General features: G+C 34.3%; 1 protein-coding gene across 14 annotated transcripts in view; it reads left to right on the top strand.

Moving 5' to 3' along the window:
• Positions 1-2,176: 2,176 nt before the first annotated feature.
• Positions 2,177-23,090, top strand: part of LOC105338529 (calcium-activated potassium channel slo-1) — a 44,016-nt gene continuing 23,102 nt past the window's right edge. For all 14 annotated transcript variants that reach the window (XR_010708098.1, XM_066067776.1, XM_066067778.1 and 11 more), the window contains exons 1-10: positions 2,177-3,119; positions 5,254-5,315; positions 7,526-7,622; positions 7,889-8,000; positions 14,765-14,916; positions 15,766-15,936; positions 18,856-18,947; positions 19,307-19,417; positions 20,237-20,342; positions 21,244-21,396. Coding sequence is in view for 13 of the 14 variants with exons in the window: in XM_066067776.1 (XP_065923848.1) it covers positions 2,760-3,119; positions 5,254-5,315; positions 7,526-7,622; positions 7,889-8,000; positions 14,765-14,916; positions 15,766-15,936; positions 18,856-18,947; positions 19,307-19,417; positions 20,237-20,342; positions 21,244-21,396 (1,416 nt within the window). In the remaining variant the exon portion in view is untranslated. The remainder of the gene's footprint in view (positions 3,120-5,253; positions 5,316-7,525; positions 7,623-7,888; positions 8,001-14,764; positions 14,917-15,765; positions 15,937-18,855; positions 18,948-19,306; positions 19,418-20,236; positions 20,343-21,243; positions 21,397-23,090) is intronic.

Genomic DNA, 23,090 nt, shown 5'->3' on the forward strand with positions numbered 1-23,090 from the left:
CAAGCGTCCAGAACATAAACACTAGGGTCCGATGCATGAACACGGTCTCCCTGTGTCTTACTATCTGTTGACTATGGAACGCCAAATTAACATATATTCAAATATTTGTACCTATCTTCAAATAATTGTACCTATCTTCAATTAATTGTACCTATCTTCAAATCATTTGAAGATAGGTACAATTGAATTAAAGATAGGTACAATTGAATTGAAGATAGGTGTAAATAATTATACCTATCTCTAAATAATTATACCTAGGTACAAATGAATTATACCTAGGTACAAATGAATTATACCTAGGTACAAATGAATTATACCTATCTTCAATTCAATTAAAGATAGGTTCAATTGAATTATACCTATCTCTAATTCATTTGAAGATAGGTAAAATTCATTTAAAGATAGGTACAATTGATTTGAAGATAGGTTCAATTCAGACATATCTACAAAGGATTTGAAGATAGGTACAATTCAATTATACCTAGGTTCAATTCGTTTTGTGTATTGTTGAAAATAATGAACGCTCCCTTGAAGACATTTCAACATGGAGGGAAACAAGGGAAGCACCAACAACGAAGATGAAAGAAGAAATATATATGTGTGTGCAATATATTTGCAAAAGGCATCATTTACTTATTAAAATATACATGTATATCAATAAGAAAGCCAAAAACATGTATACCCGAATACCCCAAAAGTGACGGAGTTAGGGTAACGTTAGTGACGTAGTTAGGGTCACTATATATATAAATAAAAAACTGGCTTTATTTTTTTCCATAATTTTATCAAAGAATGTATAATGTAGTTGATAATCACTCTATTTATTAAAGCGGTACCAATTATAATGAGTTTTTGTTTGTTTTAAGGCTCAATCTTTCGAAAAGTTGACAAAATCATATATATTGCCTATTTTATCATCCCGATCCCGATTTTATTTCTAAGTCACCTTTCTTCAATCTTTTTTTTATTTTTATTTTTTATAAATATATAAAGGTGTTAAGCAGTAATGTCACCTCTGATTTTTCTTTTATAGATCTTTAGGACATCCATTTTTTATTATTATCTCGTGTATATACCGAATGACTTTATTTATAAGTTGTGACGTAACGGAAATGACGTACTATACAGGGAGTATTCATTATTGCCAATATTTTAGTAATTGAAGATAGGTTCAATTCAATTGTACCTATCTTTAATTCAATTGTACCTATCTTCAATTCATTGCATTTGTACCTATCTTCAAATCAATTGTACCTATCTTCAAATGAATTAAAGATAGGTATAATTGAATTGTACCTATCTCTAATTCAATTTGAAGATAGGTACAATTGAATTGAAGATAGGTACAATTGAATTGAAGATAGGTACAATTGAATTGAAGATAGGTACAATTATTTGAAGATAGGTACAAATATTTGAATATATGTTAATTTGGCGTTCCATAGTTGACACTATTGTGGCCTATACAGAGAAATTATCTGGAGGGTAAGGTCGAGTTGGACTACTTGTCGAACTATTATCCCTATGATAGACTCGTTACAACAAAGTTAATTCGAATAAGGAATATGTTCTGTATTTTAAAAACGTTAAAGTCTTGAAAAGAGTAATCAAAGCTTGTATTATAATAACTTTGGTTGGAGAGGTCCCTATAATTAAGTGTCTATACTTCGTTATATTAACAGTACATTTGTATGCTGATTTATTAAGATTTATAAGCTCATTACACACAGAATGACGTAGAAAGTTTATACCTCTTATTAATTGTTTTATATGAAATAATTAAGACAAAAATTTTCAAACAACAGTCAGATCGATTTAAGAATAGCTCTGCAGTAAAATAGCCTTAATATTTACTCTCGTAAACTCAGTTTAAAATCCTCTTGAATAGGGTCGCCAATGAAGCGATAGTGAATTCGCAAGTAACACTGAACAGGTATTTTCAGGTGACAAACAAACAATATATATCGTGTACCTATTGAAGTAAGAAGGTACCTATTTGTTACTGCACCCTCACATTGTTGCGTGCGGCAAATAACGGTCAGGATTCCCCCGAAAGATAATCAGACCTTATTACAGAACAGTGGACGAGTAATTGGATGTATTTCTTATTCACAGAGATGTTTATGTGCTTTCTGAGAGTGGATATTATAGAATAACTAAGAAGCTTGAAAACTCGCTGTTTATACGTCCAAACAGTTAGCGGCGATCGATCGACAGAAAAGCAGGGAGCTATGAAGGAGAAAAACGACCGCGATCGGAGTCGGCGACATAACCGGCTAGATCAGCTAGTTGTGTGTACGTACGTAAAATTCCGTAGCAACTACAGCATCTCGTATAACAAAACATCTAACTGCGCTGTCAGCCTCCAATAGCCAGGTGAAACAGAGGGTGATTTGTTTAGTCATGTGGTACTTGCCGTTGGGAGGCTGAGAGTGCCAGAGGATTCTCCTAGGTGACATACGGGGATTTAGTGTGAATGGATCAGAGGCTTATAACGCAGGGTTTAAACTGTACGTAATTATTCCGGCTCATTATGGGCTGAGGGATAATGAAATTATAACGTTAATATAATAATCATTTATCATACATCGTGTGTACGGAACTTAACCTTCGATTTCTCGTTGTGGTTAGGAACTATTGGATTGTGAATTCGTGTTAGTGTTTAACTTCAGTGATACTTAGATTCCAGTATTGAGTGAGACTTTGTGAGGTGGGTACCAAGTATGTAATCACACGGAGGACCACGTCTCTAACTCAGAATGACCAACGCTACCAGCGCAGAGGAGTGCCTCCAGAAGAGGTACTGGTACTACTTCCTTGCCTCTAGTCTCATCGTCTTCTGTGCCGGCATTGCCTTCATCTTAATCTATCGCCTCATCATCTGGTTATGTTGCCTGGTTTCAACCCCACCCCACGGGGCATCGCCCAAAGTGGCCAATCACCCCGGCACGGTTAATCCCCCACCCCCCAAACGGAAAGGGTCTACCACTAACGCCAACTCGACGGCGACGAATACGACTTTACAGAAGCCCTCTGATTCTGAGATAGGGTACATCACAGAGGCCAAAGACTGGGCGGGGGAGTTGATATCGGGACAGACCACGACCGGTAGAATACTGGTAAGTGTTTAAAGATAGCATATTATAGGTCAGAATCGGGTCAAAATACCAACAGCTAATACGAATTATATAACCTACACAGGGTAGCAATACTTTAGACAAGGAATGCAAATCACTTATTTCAGGAGCATTCGTGCAAACAGCCCATTAAGCAATCCACTCTTCGTTCCTTGTAGCAGTGAATGTATGCCAAAATTGTATACCTTAATTAACGTGCATCTTCCCGGGGTTTATGCAATAATATACATGTAAATGCAACAACGGATGTTTCTTTCCGTCTGTTTCACCCGGAGAGACGGCGGGTTTGCCATTTTTTTCCTTCTCTTTTATCAATGGCGTTAATTACCCAAACATTTGTTTCTGATTGCCCTGCTTTTAACCTGGTGGTATAATATGACACCGCATATCGCTTCTTGTCCATAAAGCGGCAGCGGGTAAAGACTGCCATTGTGTTCTATTGACAAAGATAACAGGGATCAATTCTCTGAGCATCGACCTGGCCATCAACAAACAATTATCGAGATGATTTCCAATCATATCTACAATTTACATCGATTATAAAAGACCCCTGGTTATATTTACAAAGAATTATTACAAAGGTTTATCACTCTCATTCTATAGCACAGGATATCGGACCGCATGCAACACTTGTATTGGCCTTTTCACGGGTATTGTGTAATAAAAAATTCAGAACTATTTGTTCTGGTTTGTTGATCATTACTTGAAATAATACAATGTAAAACGATACAGTGGCGTCGGAAGCAAATTGAGAGGGGGGGGGGGGGGCTAGACTAATCATCATAAATATTGACAAGCAAAAAAAAACAAAAAAAAAAAAAAAACCCACCCTAATACCCAAAATCATGAAAATCCTAATCCGTTGGGGGGGGGGGGGGGGTATACTTCGGAAGTATCTCCGAAAAAAATTTCTCACCTACCAAAAAAAACAACAAAAAAACCCCCCAAAAAACAAAACATGAAATTCCTAATCCGTAAAATTTCAATTTCACTACTAATATTTCATTCTTAAAGGTGAATTTAGGAACAATTATGTTTGCTGCGACAAAAGAAGGGGCCTCCCTGATGACATGTGTCTGTAATGGTTAGGTCTAACTTTGCCTATGCGATATGGCATGTATACAAGTAATATATTATATGCATTCATTCTTTCACCAGAGGTCGTGCTACACAAGCGAATGATTGTATCTTTTGTTAGGATTTATGAACAGGCAATTAAAACTCTGATAATATAACCAGTTATTATGCAGAGCTGTGAAAACGATAGGGGCTACTCCATATGATGTCAATAATTTTGATGAAACAGTAATGTATTTCAAGTATTTCACTAAAATTGTATCCAACATATTTTTTTGTGTTTTAGACCCCCCCCCCCCCCCCCCCCCCCCCCCCGTGAAGAAAGATTTTAAAAGAGCTTACCAAAAAAATTATTTTATTTAAATAAAATGTATAATATCAATTCCATGTACATGACGTGTATAAAATCGTTTTAATTTTATCCCCCTTAATTTTCAATCCGGATTTGTTTGAACAGCTTAAGCACGGCTTTAGTATTTTACATTGCTCATGCGTTTTCCGGTTTTATTTGGCGGCAATTTTGACACCTTACTGTACTTTACTGGTAGAAATTAATAAAATTCACGAGTTTTGATGTAAAGTTTACATAAAATCTCATGAATTTTGATAGTTTTGGTATATTCCCACCACTCTTGCACTAGAAGGAACATCATCACTTGTAAGACATTAACGCGCTCATGGAATGTTGGTTTATATTCATTTGGTGGTCATAAGTTCAAATCAAAATTTACTTTCTAAGTGTTTGTTTGCATGAACAGCCGATGAATAGGTTGAAAAGTTAGACCATCTATGTTATAACTTTCAACCATAATTAGGCGTTGTACATAATCATAAGCATAGACCAAAACACCTATGCATACACTATGACAAACAGACTAATCATGCTAATGTCTATAATTATATTTAAGGATGATTTGCAATGCATCTATAACATTAGGAATTAATATCTTGCACTATATATTAAAATTCGTATTTATGTATTCAGAATTCTTCATACTTGTTGGAACAGTATTTGATCAACAATTTGTATCTATTACAGGTGGGGTTGGTGTTTCTGCTCAGCATTGCATCGCTCATCATTTACTTCATCGATGCTTCAGAGTAAGTATGGCACAATATTAGGCTTATAGTGTATATGCTTATGTATAGATCAATGATATTTGCAGCCATATTATTGGTACCATACATTGCATACCGCTAAATTACAGTTGAACTTAGATATCTCTAACACCGATATCTCGAATACAATTGATATGTCAAAGTGACTTTAAAGTCCCAACCACTTTTTTTAAGGTTGCTTACTACACCTCGAAATATTTTCTCAAATCAGCAGAAAATTACTTGATTATGATAAATATCATAATGGATAAGAAGTATTTAAATCAAATAGGCAAAAAAATGTGCAATTTTGGATGAAGAATTACATTTTCGAAAATTCAATTTAGTTAACATGAACAAAAGCTCCAGGTGGATTCGAACTCGTATGATCTGTGGTTCAGAAACCCAATACTTCAACCAATGATCTACGACGATATACAACCCAATTGAACGATATAAACAGTTTAACAAAACATTTAAATCACCATCTTGTGATGTAGTGTTTTAAAAAGTATAAGTCTTGGTGTAGTGAGGTACCTTAAAAGTATTTTACCCTCAATATCTCGAATACTTTAATATATCAGAGTTTTTAAATAGTCCCATCTAGTTCGATATAACAAAGTTTGACTGTATATCATGTATACATACAGCTGCATGTAATAAGAAAAATATCAAATTTTCTGATATTTTAATTTTTCATCAGAATTTTGAAAGCTAAGTTTTCATTCACTTTTATTGTATTATATTATTATATTAAAACCAACACACAGCATAATAGTTAATCTATAGTATAATGGTAAATGATCAGAAGCTACATCATTCAGCAAAAATATAAGTTGGAAATTTTAAATCATTCTTCATTTCAATGTATGTACCCTGGTAAGTACCTCTGGTCTGATGACAGATGATGAAAGTAAAGTTTAAAAGAATCATTTAATGGTCTTACATTTTGAATTACACACAAAAATCTACAAAATTTTGTGATATATGAATTCTAGCTTTTACATTGACCGTTCTGTTGTAAAGAAATGTTGGAAGTGATCTGTAATCCAGTAATTTAGACTTCTTATCATTATCTGCAATACTAAAAAAATCGTAGGTATGTTACTTTTGGTTTGACTAAAACACTGAATGTTTAGATTAAATCTCAAGTGGTCTTACATTTAAACTTTGATAAAGAACTCTCTGTGTTCTTTGACTGTAAGTTCCCATTTTTTACTCAAACAATTGTCAGAACTTGTTTATCAGCTTACAATTAATCACGCTTGTCTGACATATAGGGAAGTTTAAACAAGAATAATTATAGTTCTTTTACGAAGTTCTTGCATTACTTGAAACACAGACAAATTTTCATTGAAATATGAATTGCATAGGCAGAAAAATTCTATTTTGGTAGTGAATTTTTTTTATACCAAGTGATTGTATATTATTTAGTTATGTGTTGATGACATCTACTGCATTTTTAGATTGCAGAAATGTTTCCCCTCTGGAATATTCCAATGAACTTTATGTCCAACTAATACGATACAATCCAAGAAATGCGATATACAAACCAATACCTCAGTAATTTTGCTACTCTATTACTGGTATATGCTGGACATGATGTCGTTGTGAGGCAATATATATATCTAATTAAAACTAAGTGCATTATTCATCCCAATCTATCTACATGTAGCTATTGAATACCAGTATGACATTTCTCTTTGCACCCATGAAGATAATCCTACTGCAATAATTTGATGACCTGATCTTTATAAAGCAGTGTCTGTGTCAACAACTATAGTATAACAACCTCAATGATGTCAATGCATTAACTGAATTGTTACGGAAGAGATCAACTCTAACACACCCGTCAGTTTGTTAGTCAGTTTGTGTTGCTATTTCCCAAGAGACCTCTTAGGTCTGATGTTAGGGCACCTCTGTGTCATTATCTGGCCTAGTTTTTTTTTTAGGTCTGTCATTAAATTATTTTTTCCACCAATCTTTATGATTGTTTGAAGTTAGGTACACTAAAAATTAACATACAATTTTAGGAACAATCATTCAGTGCTTATGAGGGTGTCCATAATTTCTTTGTTTGGTGAAATTAAATTTAAAGATTGAGAATTGGTAAATAATGGAAACTAATTAAAAATGAGATCTATATCTTGGTCAAAACGATATGGTGAAATTGACATGGAAGGATCATTGTGATGGTATTGTTTTGTTTCCAGGGAGTCAGTGGAGTCCTGCACCCCCTGGGCGGAGAGTCCAAGGCAGCAGGTGGACCTGGCCTTCAATGTCTTCTTCCTCATCTACTTCTTCATCAGGGTTAGTGTCTCTGTTTCTTGATCAAAACATTTAGATCATATGTTTTTACGTTATTTCCATGGTTTAGCAACTTATGCACCATCTTAAATCACATTGTCAGAAAGAATTCAGTGTTTTTTCTATCTCATCAAGCTTTTAGTAAACAACTTATATTTAATTCAACACATGGATATAGTAACTCTAGTACATTTACGTTATAAAAAATATCATTTGCTGTAGTTAAGAGAATGGTAAAGAAACTGCTCTGTGCCAATTTTTATTTACAGTTTGTGGCAGCTAATGACAAGCTACTGTTTTGGTTGGAGGTGTTCTCCTTTGTGGATTATTTCACTATCCCACCATCCTTTGTGGCCATCTATCTGGACAGGAACTGGCTGGGTAAGTGGCTCCGGTCAGACACAAGGTTGACCAATCAAACACCATGCAGCCCTCAGTATCTGGCCAATCAACTCAAATCTCCCTTCAATATCTGGCCAACCAATTCAAACATTCCTTCATTCTCTATAACCAATCAATTAAGGCCCGTAAACACCATTGAATCAAGCCATGATTTCTAGGATACAAAATAATTTATCTCACTTTAAATAACCTGTGAAATTGCTCTTGCCAAAAGGGCAATGATCTTGAAAGCTGAAATACTATTTATTTTTTTCATTTGTTTCTGTGTAAATATTCTTGGCTCATGTCACTGCTGCTTTATTTGAACAGAGTGTCTGCCAATCATCGACAGATTTTCCTATAATCCTATTTTGTATGTTAAAAATGAAGCAAATCAAGATATTCTGGGTATATTCTATCAGTTGTATTGACTGTGTATGTGGAGTATTGGATGTTTCAGTCTCGGTTTGTAATACATTAAACCAAACAGTGAAAAGTTAAGGTATAATTCTTCCTACGTATCAACTGAATCTCAAGTACTGCTGTAAATGGGGAGTATTTATGGACGCCTACAAATGCAATAAACCAACATATTGACTTAGTTCTTGGGTGTTAGAGTTACCTGGCTGCTTTAATTTTTAATCTACACATGGAGGCAGAAGCAGAAAACGAAACATCACCCTGTATTCCTCTACTTAGTTCTGTTTATTTCTGTCTTGAATGGGGAGTAGACATGCAGTCTGGTAGGAAGGTTGAACATGTAATGAAATGACATAAGAATTGATTGCCCCCCAATATTATTTACATATTGACCTTGACCAAGCAAGCTTTGATTCATTAATTCTCTTTGAGGCTAATTAAGTTCTTAATTATTTGATTGAGTCATCTATAAACACTATAATACCCCCCCCCCCCCTTTCCTTCCACCAAACCAAATTTTTCTCTCAAACCCCTTGCAATTTTAAGCAAGATAGAGAGTCTGTGGGTTCGTTATTTGCAGTATTCACAGTCAGATATAGACACATTGTTGGGGGCTGGTTATTGATCCCTAGATCGGTTTGACTGGACAGATTTCACTCCCTAGAACCTCCGGCTGTTCAGCTGTCTCTATCCACAGATGTCAGCTATATTCAGTGTGTAGAAAATTCAATCCTCAAAATAAATTACTGTGTACTTGAGTAAAAAAGAGTTTGTTAAATACACAGGTAGGAGTAATGATGAAATGATTGGTAAAAGGACCAGCCTGTGACAACTGTGCCATATGTGTTTGATTGTGACAGATTCTAGACAAAGCTTATTACAGTAGCTTTAAACATGTATTTTTATAACACTGTGCTACAGTCTTGTATATTTCCTGTATACATCTTTATTAGATCTATAAAATCACAATACATAGCACCATCACTTGCATTGCAAAAAACATATACCAAGAAAGAATTATTAAGTATACGTACATGTATCTTTTGTTCTCAAAATAAATTGAAAACACTCAAATACAGTCAGTTTTTTGTTTGCTAAAACTTACAGCGCAGTGTTACTCAGTGTTTGGGCCCAAGCTTTGATGGTAAATCAGAAACAATAGTGCCAAGCCTTGGCTTTGATACATACTTTCTGTGTCAAGCATTCTAATATTGGCTCTGCTTGTTTTATGTACAGGGTACTTTAGAATCCTCGACAGACTTTGAAGCGGCCATAGCTGGCCATGTGGGGGATTTTTAATTTGTTTTCGTAGATACCATGTCTAGTCGAGTGTTTTATAATTCATCATGACATAAATGAACATGCTGGCAGATGCAATGAAAAATTTAAAATGCTGCGAATCTTCAACATGTATTCCTCAAGAGTATGCCTAGATGGAGGTTGGGGAGTTTGTGTGACAAAAACGCATAACACTTAGCCCAGAATGGAACCCGACCTGACACATTCATTGTGTGAGGTGGGTTTAGTTCCATGGGCATGCTTAATGGTCATGAATTATTGTCAGGCAACTCTGCTGAGAGATGGGTTATTGCGGGAGGAAATAGCACTATTAAGTATTGACCCATGATTGGTTGTTGGTAACATGGATTTGGTCGCCAAAAACTTTGACCAAGTTCTTGTACATGTGATTAAGAGGCGGTTGGCATGCTTTAGAATCTGCAATGAAATATTTGTGTCGAGATTTTCTATTATGGTTAGAATATTTCAGAATTATAAAACAGAATCTTTTCATGCAATTGAAATAACATGTTAGAATTACGGAAGCCAGTCCTTGTACAACTAGATATACAGTAAAACTCGGTTATAGCAAAGTTCTAGGGACCAATTGATTTACTTTGTTATATTCATAATTCGTATTAATAACTATAGCAATTCACTATGTACATGTTTTTTTTCACCAGACTATAATTTTTACTAATTGAGGCTTAGAATAAAAATATATTACTTTGATACCTAAAATGATTGGATTGTGAGTCAAAAACTTTATATGAAAATAAATTTATTCAAACAATTATGTTAAATAGTAGTGCAAACTTTATCAAACTGTAAAGAAATTTGTTACAAAAGTGTTAAATTTTGTTATTATTCACCTCTACGGGACTCAAAATCACTTCGCTATATCCGTAAATTTGTTATATCTGAATTCGTTATAACCGTAAAATTTTGCAAAGGTTTCTTAAGAATTTTACCGGGAACTCCAAAAAACTTCTCCATATCTGAGAATTCGCTATATCCGTGTTCGTACTAAACAAGTTTTACTGTACTGTGGAATCGTTTTTACTTGTGGGGATCAATGTTCCTGGGTAGCCAAAATTTGCCTAGTTCGTTTGGATGTAATTTTGTTGTAATCAGGATAATTTTGATAAATATGAAACAAATGATTGTATATAGGTTAGTAGGGATATGAATTCGTGGGCGTGGGTTACCCAGAAAGCCACGAACATTGGTCCCCACAAACAATGATGATGTTGTGTAGTCATATTCTCCTTTAACTAAAAGTTATTATAAATCAGTATGTTTTCATTGAAATCATCTATCAAATTCCAAGAGCATTTTTCATTTTGGTTGAGAGTAATGTGATGACTTGGTTTTAGTTATTACATATGTATCAACCCTTGCTATAGGTTCAGTGATCATATGAAATATAAACAGGATGCAGCATATATTGCAGAATCGCAAAAAACGTAGGCAAGCTTTCTCACTTTTCTCATCAATCATTCAACATATTGTTTGGTTGAATGAACAATGGTGTTGACTTCAATGGAGTGACAGTTTCAGTTGGAATCGTGTCTTTTGGGTGTACAGAATCCCATTTACCGTTGCTTAGCAAAATTAAGTGTACGCTTTGCATTATTGATTAGGAAGATGTTCCTAAATTTTGCTCTCTTTGTAGACGATCAAGTTTTTTGATGCACGTTTCTCTAATTCTATTGATTTATGGCTGGTTTACTTGTCTCCTACAGTGAAAATAAAATATGCATTTCGAAATGGCCAAAGTAAAAGTACAAAATATTACCGGATTGGATGATACATGTATCATGAGGTTTCAGTCAAATCATTTACTGCTATAAATTTTCAAGGATTTATTATAGAGAATTCAGGGAAATGCAGTGATTAAATCAAACATATTACTTTTATAAGTGATTTATTTAAAATAGCATATTACCTGTACAACCTAGTACATCTTTTGTGGTTGCAATCTAAAGGAAGGCACCAGTTACAAGTTTGTCACTCATTATTGTAGGAATTAATTCTCTGAATGATTTAAAATCAATAACAGAAATCAATAAAGACCAATCCAAACCACCATGCTTATGGAGGTATATTCATTCTGATAAACGATCAATAATTTTGATAAAAAACCTATTTGGTTTGAACTTATGGCCACAAGGAAGTTAAAACCTTGTTTGATTTGTATACCTTTGACAAAGACCACACAAGACTTTGATCATTCTAAAAGCACACTTCATCTAGAACCCTTTTTTAAAGGATTTGATGATATTGATTTTTCATATAAGCTTTTGAACAACATGTTACCAAAAATCAATTAATGTTTCCATGGTAACAAGACTAAATGCAGTTTAGATCTGAATTACCTTATTCAGGAACAAACAAGGAATGTTATGTCTACATCCATTTTTTTTGTTATGGAATGTAAATGTTTAGGAACAGAAGCCTTGACATTTTGCAGAGGGAAACTCTAAAAACTGTATAAATATAGTCTGTGATCTTGTTGCGTGAAATTTTGTTTGCTCAGAGGTAAAATAAAAACCCATGTTCATGAAAATCTTGTTTTACATTGTAATTCATGTTTACTTTAAGTAAATCTCTACTCACTTAGGAGCATAAAACATAAGCACTTGATCAGCAATTTTTTATTATCATTTATCTTCTAGTTAAATCCCATTTCCACATTTTGTAATTTAAAGTATTCCCCCATTGATGCTACACAATGAGTTTAGAGAGCCCATGTACTGCATTGTTTGCTGCTCTGTCCTCTGGCCTATAGAACACTTTGATTCTGTTTGCTCACTTACAAAGATCAGTAATACTGGAGTGTTTTTGTGTTTGTACTGCTCCTATAACAATGACCTGGTAACAGCGATCTCTTTGTACCAACGAGCACTTTACGGGAACCATGCAAGTACCCAATGTACTCTAGTTGCATCCCAGTACCAATTTAGCCTTCAAAACAATGAAACTTGCGATCACATATACATCTGCAACTCAAAAGATGTGTGTCATTACTTTAAGCATCTTCCTGTATTTATTAGAGCTTACAGTAGATGAGAAATGATGGTGTTAAGTATGATAAACCCTCTAGTCTCTTGATGGTGTGTTCGGTCGGAACTCTTGTTCTCTAGAGGGCCCTGTGTTTAGCGGTCGTTAAGGCCTGGGTGTTTATTGAATCAGTTCCCCAGACAGTGCAGACTGACCTGTGAAGTCTTTGGAGCCCCATTACCTGCCACAGCCCATTATATACAGGCCATTTTTATTGTTCTTTATTCTTTTATTGACAGGCGATGTGTTTTGGGGGAAAAATCTAGTTGTTGAAAGAGGCGTTATAAGAAATAATGTGTCAGTTTTTTATATGACATAACAAGGGAACAAAAAAACTTGGGTGATAAATGGGAATTGCATTTATTAATAGACCTGGCAAATAATCATGTTTTTGATTAATTTTATTTATTTAATTAAGCAGAAGTCAGTTCAATTTGTACCTCATCAATTAAGAAATTGCTCCAACATTGCCAAACAAGTTTCTTACAAGACATCACTTGCAAGCTGCATGATAATGAAAACTTAAATAACTTAAGGCGGTAGGCATAAACACTTTCCTTAATACAGAACATTAAGAACAAAGACATTTCAAAGCTACTTCTGTATAATTTGCCGGTAATAAAGATACAGAAAGCCTATTTTGGAATGGAATTTGATTGTTTTTACTGAGGACAGTGTATGGTCATACATGTATACAGACATTTTATTGTTATCAAATCTTATGAGAATTGTAGAGAAGTCTGCAGCTAGACAGAATTCTACTGGTTTATGTAATCAATGGAGTCTATCTATTTGTTTAAATAAAAAAAACTGAGGTTTCTGAGTCTTTCTGTGCAATATTTTAGGACTTTTTTGTTGACCTGAGAATCCAGTTTTAATCTTTTTTGTATGCCTTAGGTTGCAATTTTAGGGATTTTTTTTGGTTGCCCTGAGGTTTCTGTGTCTATATGTTCGGTAATATTAGCAGCTGTTATGTAGCTCCCAGTCTGAAAATATTCAAATGACCTGGGAGCTACAATTCCATAAGTGTTAAAAAGTTCCAATTTACTGCGCACAAAAATTTGAGCTAGTTTTGGACTGATAAACCTTACTTCCACACAAATTCTGTGGAAAAAACTAGTGCCATTAAATTTTTTGGGCAATTTACTACTAATATCGTTTCCTTATTTGCCACAGTATTTTCCAATTAAATATGGTAACTGACCTCAGAAAATGAAGCATGTTAAATTCACGTGCATATCTCGAGTCTTCATTTTTAACCAGGTTTTCCAACGGAAAAATCCAGTTATTAAAATGGTAAAAATGGCGGGCGGGTGGGTGGGTGGGCGGCTGCCAAGAGGGTACCCTCATTGTACGGATAACTCCTCCTACAGTTTTCAAGATAGGAAGTTTTTCTTTTGCAGATCAGTTGTACATATATCAGAGGTGTGCATATTGCTAGGATTTTGATTTTCAATAATTTATGAAAAAAATACCAGCTTTTGAACTTAGTCATTTTTGGGCAAAATATTGCATATAGGGTACCCTCATTGTTTGGATAACTCCTCCTACAGTTTTCAAGATAGGAAGTTGTTCTTTTGCTGATCAATTGTACATATATCAGAGGTGTGCATATTGCTAGGATTTTGATTTCTGATTATTTATGAAAAAAATACCAGCTTTTGAACTTATTCATTTTTTGGCAAAATATTGCATATTGGGTACCCTTTCACCTTATCCAATTCACTGGATATGGGTTGACATGGATTATGGATACAGTTCACTTAAAAGAAAACCCGGTTTGCTGTCACATTGACAGCTTTTCACTTGTTACATGTAAACCAACAGCACCATTTACAGGGCTAGTGATAGTGTTTAGAAGAATATTAGAGACAAGTTAAGTGACGATATCTGTAGGAAAAAGTCAGCGGAATTTTTTTTAAATCAAATATATGTACAGAATGTGTTTCGAAAAGATAAATCCTTTTAAAGGCTTGAGGCTGTAATTGTTGTATTTTTTGTAGGCCTGAGATTCCTGAGAGCCCTGCGTCTGATGTCTATCCCGGACATCCTGACCTACTTAAACGTTCTGAAGACCAGCACAATGATCAAGCTGTCGCAGCTTGTGGCGTTCTTCATCAGTCTGTGGCTGGCCTCCGCAGGATTCCTTCATCTCGTAAGTCCACTGCAGAGAACACTGTAAGACTAGTCAGCTGAGATTGATCCTGTAAAATTAGTCAGCTGAGAAGGACGCTGTAAAACTAGCCAGCTAAAAATGATACTGTCAAGTTAGTTGGTTGAGAATGACACTGCAGTACTACTGGTAGTCAGAATGTAGCATGAACAGATTAAATCAAGAACATTACCGGTACTTGTTTTGAAGATTTATCTGAAATAAAAGTAAACCACTACATCAATTGTGGTTGCAATCTTACAATTTTGGGAAAAGCCACCCCTGTTAACTTCTACAATTAATCATTAGCCCAAGGATATTGTGAACGATTTAAAATCAGTAATAGAAAAAAATATAAAAAAATCCCCATCCACTGTCCACTCACATTCTGGTATTCATTCTTATTATAAGCGATCAATAACTTTGCATGATAAAACCTGTTTGGTTTGAACTTAGGGACGCAAGGAAGTTAAAACCTTATTTGATTTTGTTTTCATAATGACTTTGATTGTACTGAAGGCACACACTGCACTTTGTTTAGAACCTTTTTTGATGATTTTTTTATGACAACATCTATGAATACACAGTAATCTAGTTATAAAGCTCTCTATGAACTCCATAAAGAAGATGATGTAATCTAAATAGTGCTTGTATTTGATTTTTATGATGTTCCTTCAATTATTTATACATGTACTAGTAGTTACAGGTACCGTTTATATATGCATGTCTATACCTGTTAATTTACATTCAAAATTGAATCCTTGTCTCATTGTCATTAAAGCAAGTGTATATGAATAAAAAAATGTAAATGAAGGGAGGTTAAACTATTTTATACCTTTGAATGTTTTGTAGATTGAGAATGCTGGCGACCCTTGGGTGGACTTTGATAACCCCCAGTTGTTGACGTACTGGGAATGCATGTACTTCCTGTTGGTTACCATGTCAACAGTCGGCTATGGTGACGTGGGAGCAAAAACTGTCCTGGGCAAAATCTTTATTGTACTCTTCATTATGATAAGCATTGTAAGTGTAAACTCTAGCTATCCCTCTCTACACACACATGATTAAACCAGTTCATGTATAGACTTTATAAATCTACATATACATTTAGAACCATTTTAACAAGAGCTCAGACCTTGGGTAGTTGTGTCAAACAGCATTGTGACATAAAATATAGGCCTGTTTATTTCATTGCTGGCCATTCAGCCATGGCTCTTTAAAATTGACACAGTTTGTGGACTTTTGAGCAAAGCTATAGGTGTATATTTCACTTGAAACTAACCAGTATCATTTTAACCTTGTTTTGAGGAAGAAATAGAAAGTTACATCCTACTAAAAGTCAAGGCCTTAAAATGTTTCTAAGCTTTCATGTCTCCAATACCAATGATGTATGGAAGTGAGTTAGAAATTCCTACCACTGTTTCTAAAAAAAATTTAACCTCTGTATCTTGAATCCTTGGATATATCAGTGTAATTTTCATGCATGATCTTCAAATTTGACAGAAAAAGGTTTGACTGAATAATTTGGTACATACACATGATAAATATATTTTAAAATATCAGTTTTACTAAGGGTATTTGCAATGATGCTGCTCTGCTGAGGTTTACCACAGAAGCAGACCAGTCTTGTTGCTATGTTATGTGAATTGTTTTTAACAACAATTTTGAAATATTATCCAAATGTATAATGGATGAATTCAAAATAGCAATCAGTCAAACTCAGTGTCATAGCTCTGATGATTACACAAACAATAACTCGCTTTGTTTTAACAAAGCCTTGAAATGCGTGCTTGCCGATCCGGTTTCATTGATTGATGAATTCAGATCTCTTTGTCACAGCTGAACATGTAACTATCATAATATCAAATTCAAATAATGTAAACACACCCGCTGCAACAATCTGTGCATTGGGTAGACTGATAATAAGGGGATCAAATAAGAGAGGAAATCCTGTCTTTTGTGACCACAATAAGTAGACGTTGATCTATGACGAGACCAGAAATAGCGCTGGATAATGGGCCTGTGTGCTGTAATTATTACCAAACTGTAATGTCAAATCAATACAAGAACAAACCTCCCTGCCTCAGCTACCACATCTGATACCACTCTTATACCGCTCGAGTGCCGCTCTGAAGGGTGATAAGTGGTTAGAGTGGTCAACCACTTACCGAAGTTACAGATAGTGTCAGAGCTTGACTGTATTAGTGTATTGAAACATAGGTTACTATCTGCAGAGGGTAGGAAAAAGTTTCAAGTTTGTTTGATAAAACTATGACCACCGGGGAAATGGGGAGAAGTCAGAGTGGATGTCCAAAGATTAATACAGATAGATTAACAGCCCTCTTGTAGCCATTGCAGGGTATCTGTCTGAACTGATGGACAACATTGGTTTCTGGGGACTACGTTTACTGGCATATCGTAGAAATTCTTGAAAACCTCAAACTCCCAAGTTGATTCATTTGTTTTCCTGTTAATATTGATTAAAGATATGCAACGCATTTTATTATCATTTTCTGGCAGTGTTTTGCAAGTAATGCGATGATCAGAAATAATTTTTTTTGTTTCTGGATGCCAAGAGGAATCATATGTTTGTTTACATTCCCCAGACCTCACCAACAATGCTTTCACTGAACTCATGATCTTGAGCTCTATTGTAAAGACGGTGTACCTAAGAGGTTTAAATGTGCAAAAACTTGCACGTTTTAATATGAGCCACTGAATTATGCATATGTGCTTTTTTCACCTTTTGAATCCAAACTTGTTCTGTACTCTCATTGGAGGGCAATTGGCCTAGTTTCAGATAAAACATTTGTGAAGGCATGGTTTCTATACAAACCATGTACTCATTGTTCTGAGTTTATTCTTTTGTTCTCGCTCATGAAATGATAATTAGTTTTTACATCCAAGTGCTCATAATTGCTAACAAAAACCCTTGAGTTTCTCATATTCTCTCCCAATGGCATTTATGTAGCAGAACTGTCAAGAAATTAAAAATTTAAAACAGGCAGTGAATTTTCTAAATGTGTTAAATGCCAATTTGTCCTTAATTGATACTGAATTCACTGAAACAAAATTCAATTTTAATGATAGTCGGAAACTTCATCCATTCTGCTTCTGTAGCAATACATTTCAAACTCTATTAAATGTTGGCTTTCTTAAAAAAATTTGTATTGTGCAAGGCTTCGTATTGATTTAAACAGTTCTGGTTAACTTCAATCACTATTAAAAGTCGGCTATTACAATGACAGTCTTATGGTTTGTTGAATACAGAGGTGGCACCTCTATTGCTTGTTCTTTGGGCCGAATACAGAAGTTCAGAACCAAAGTAACCTGCAAGTTGAATGCTAAAAAATTAAGGCTTCCTGCAGATTCAATATACACATTTTTTTGCATGCAGCCTTAATTATTTCAAACTTCACAAACTACAGAATAGGACTCTCGGCTGTTTATTTATCTATTGTGTAATGGCCAATAATCTACCTTTGGCATCTACTTGCAGTGGGTTTGCTTTCATCTGTTCAGGTGGCAGACATCCCACACCTGTCAATGTTGACCCACTTTTAACGGAATTTACATGACAACAATCAAAATGAATGTTAAATATAATTTTTTTTCATTAAAAAAAAGGAGTTCTAAAGTATTTCTGTTTTAATTTTCTATTGTTATTTGTACTTTTGTACATAGAAACAAGACTTTTTTTTCTAAAATATGCCCTACTTTATAAATTGGAAATATTTTGGAAATATTTATGATTTCAATTTTGTCTTGTTAATTTTTTTTGGAATTGATAAATTTGAATGATTTTTTGTTGTGGTCATCTTAAATATAGCTTTCAATGATTTAGATTAATGAAAAGCAAAAAAATTGATAAAATTCATTTATAATTTTTCTTTGTTTTAAAGTATATTTTACTAAAAATAAAAATGGATCTCTTTTTCACAGGGTATGTTTGCATCATGGATCCCTGAAATTTCAGATATTCTGGGTCGTAGACAAAAGTATGGAGGTTGCTACAAGAAAGAAAGGGGTAAAAAGTAGGTCCTCCAATCAGTTTTATTGCCATATTTTCTTTCAGTCGAGACGTTCCAAGACAATGATATATGATATATTTATATAAATAATAATTATATTAATGTACACAATATATTTCTTGATACTAAATTGAACATATTTTCATTGAATCTAATGTTGAAAGAATGAGACACAAGTTTTAGATTGTCCTGTCCTTGGCTTAATGCATACATGATATATTAAACTTATACTGCCATTCAAATAGATATGAATTTATAACAGTTTTAGTTAAGAAACATCAGCAAAAAAATGATATTGAAAGTTTGATCAGCATAGATGATAACTTGGTGTGGGATTATGGATCTTGCTTTTCTTCTTTCAGACATATTGTTGTTTGTGGCCACATCACGTTTGACTCAGTTTCCAATTTCCTGAAGGATTTTCTCCACAAAGATCGAGAAGATGTGGATGTGGAAATTGTCTTTATCCACAAGTAAGCTCAGGAGTGGTCACATTCTTTTGGATATGTTATAAAATTAATCTGGACACAGAAAGAGTGTTGCCATCCACAAGTATACTATTAGTTTTAGTGGTTAGTGACTGTATACTTGCCATCTACAAATGGTTCAACTGGTATTTATTCCTGAATATGTACAGTATATATCTTATCACATTGTATCTTATAGAAAGGAAGTGTATAGGCTGTGCCATCTTTTTACCTGTCTTTCATAATAGAATGTTATTTTAATTAAATTGAAGTAATGAGCAGTGAGAGAATCTAATGCTAACTATCCACTTAAATCGATAGCCTAAAAGAAATTGCCTTTGGTTCAAAGAATTCATGTATTGTTTTGTTCAAGAAATCAATGTGGTAGCACTAACTCCCCTAGAGAACACTGGAATAATATTCCAAAGGCTTCCAAAGTCTTATTTGATTATGATTAACTTTTTTTCCTTTTCACATATTATGATTGAAATAACACTCAGAGAAGTTATTTCGTTTTTTAATCATTGGTTTCTGAAGGTTCGTTCCCATGTTAATGGCCATTTCTTTTTTGTAATACAGTTTTATTGAATTTGTTTTTACTGAATAAGGAAACTAATCCATCTATGTTTTAATCTTCACCAATCCAATAAAAACTTTGGAGATCCTTGAAATGAAATCCTAGCCATGCTTTTACAAACCGCCAGAACCCTGATTATTTAAGCTGTAGACCCACAGCAAGAGATGGGTTGATGTGATAGCGAACATGTATCCGATGATTTAACGACAAACTGATACATGTATTGATCTAGGTTCTACTCTTTGCAGAATTCTACCAGACCTTGAGTTAGAAGGCTTGCTGAAGAGACATTTTACGCAGGTGGAGTTTTTCCATGGGACCGTCATGGATGCCAATGATTTGGCTCGAGTGAAGGTACAAGGGAGAAAGCTCACTCAGACTGTAGTTCAACCCACAAAATGAGTCAAAGATATTTAGCAATGTTAAGTTTAAAACGGAACATCCTCACTTACTCAGAATGTACTGGCTTCAAATTCCAACAACTCTCAGAAAGAGTCAGAGATATCAGTATTGTTTGAAGGTTTAAACTGAACAAATATAACATCCATGTGGGTAGATGTACAATAAAATTATTCCCTTATCATTAATTGAATTTGTATCATTGTAAATATCCATGTTTAAAAAAAAAATCAATTGTCTCTAGCTTCAATCTCCCTCATTGTGAAGTGAATAATAAAACTTTTAGGACAATGATTATTCAGTAGGCTGATATGGAATAAGTTGCTTTTTATTGACTTTTCCCAGCACTATGTTAGGTAGCATATGTCATTGTGATCATACAAAATCAGCATGTTTATATAGAAATTATAATAGATTTCTGATTGAAATCAATATGGTCCAAATACATGAATGGCCTGTTAGCTATACAACAATAGAATCATTCAATTTTGAAAGACAATTAAGTGTTAACTGTTTGTCCGACAACAAAATAGTACCAGTAGTCCATTGACAAAATTTATATTACATGAAAATGAACATATTGCTTTGGTCAAGGCACATTCTGCCTTCCTGCTTGTTTAAATAATTATACATGACAGTCATAAAATACGGTGTTAAGCTAAACATACTTGTAGAAATTGGAATTCAAATACAACGTATAAGTAAAGGCCAGTTATAGCCTGATCATTGATTGAAATATTGAATTTGGAGAAGAGAACTGATGAATAAAGAATGAGAGGAATTTTTCATGGTTAATGGGATGGTTTGTCATAAAACTATACTAACACTGCTATAAAGTCTTCTGTGTGTTTTGTAGATAGAGACAGCTGATGCTTGTCTGGTGTTGGCCAATAAGTATTGTGAGGATCCGGATCAGGAAGATGCAGCCAATATCATGCGAGTCATCTCAATTAAAAACTTCCACGCTGAGATTAAAGTTATCGTACAACTGATGCAGTACCATAATAAGGTGATTAAAGCATCAGATCTCACAGGAACACAGTTTGTATGGCACAATATTACTCAGGCAGGGGATGGGATTTGCAATAAATGATCCCGTAAAATCTAAAAAAGTAAAAAAAAAATTATGCATTCTATCATATCAGGAGTCTCATAAGCCAGATGATTTTCTTTTCTATGTCTTGAGAGAAATCAAATTTATTTCCCAGCTGTTACCAAGGAAAATCATTTTATCAACCATTACTGAGCTCTTGGAAAATCAATTCAACAAATGACTGGGGTATGGTTGAATGAATGCTTTTCTAGGCGGTGTAGTGGATACCACTTAGTTTACAATCTAAGACTGAGCTGCGAGTCATTCAGGTTAATGCGAGATCTTACACACTGAGCCATGAAATAAATGGGAACAGAGTGAATATGTCGCAAGTCTCTCTCATGGGAAATTAACATGGCAGAAACTCAGCTGACCTCTCTTAAGCAGCCATTTTGTTGTAATAATAAGATTGTGAGGGTTTGGAACTTTATATTGATTAACTTGTGCTTTCTTTTGATTTGGACACCAACCCCAATTAACTTGGTTAAGCCCCATATTTGTTTGACTTGAGTCTTGAGTTGAAATCCAATGCAGGGTTTGTAGACAATACTATATCAATATTATATCTCTCATCTGTATCATTTGGCATACCGTAATCCGGTGAATATAATACGCAGTAGTGTACAATACGCACCCCCCACTTTGGGTCTGAAAGTGGTGAAAAAAAGCTTGTTGGGATGTATAATACGCATCAAAAAAACTGACCAAACGGTAATCTTGAGTATCAACAAAGCAGTTATACTTTGTATGCACGCTTGTAATACGCTACCGGAAATAAGAAAAACACAATATTTTTTTAGATACTGATTAATTATAACTAATATATCGCGGTAATATCTTTATTTCATAATCATGTTTTTAATAGACCTAGTATTATATATTTTACCGGAAATAAAATCAACTTCTTTTAACAAGCGTTATATAATTGTGTAGTGAAAAACAGACGGTGTACAGGTATGAAGATAACGGACCTAATTAAATTCTTAAATAATTCCGATCAAAGTGATCAATTAAAGGCCTGGAACATAATAAAATATGTGCACAAATAGTTGGGTTGTGTATAGTACACTTATAGCCTAAGGGGAGTGTTAGAGATACCCAAGGTGTCAAGCGTTAGCGGTAGGGGAGCACAACAATGGCTTCAATTACAGGAATAGGTTATAGAATTATTTAATCTCATAATTATTTGCAATAAATCAATTAGCATTACATGAAAATGGTTAAAAATGAGCCACATGATGTGTAAGCTGTTTTCAAAGAGCACGTGGCCATCCAATTCTGCATTCTATTAATAACAGCAGTAATGGCGGCGTACACGGAGATAAAGAATAGACAGTTCAAATTAATTTTTAAAAGCCATTTTAAAACAGTTTATTTATTAACAGACTTTAAGTATACATTTTCTTTAATTACATGCTATAACAATGATTTCCTAAGGGTTAAATAATAATATATATGTGGCAATGAAGTAATGTTACGATGTTCAGCGGGGTATCAGTCTTGTCTGTGAACAGCATAGGTAATACTGTAGTACGATATCCTGTGCTTCACCTAGGGACAAAATATGTCCAAATCCTATAGGGATGTATAATACGCACCCCTTTCTCATG

This window comes from Magallana gigas, chromosome 7 (genome assembly GCF_963853765.1).
Source record: "Magallana gigas chromosome 7, xbMagGiga1.1, whole genome shotgun sequence".
NCBI lineage: Eukaryota > Metazoa > Mollusca > Bivalvia > Ostreida > Ostreidae > Magallana > Magallana gigas.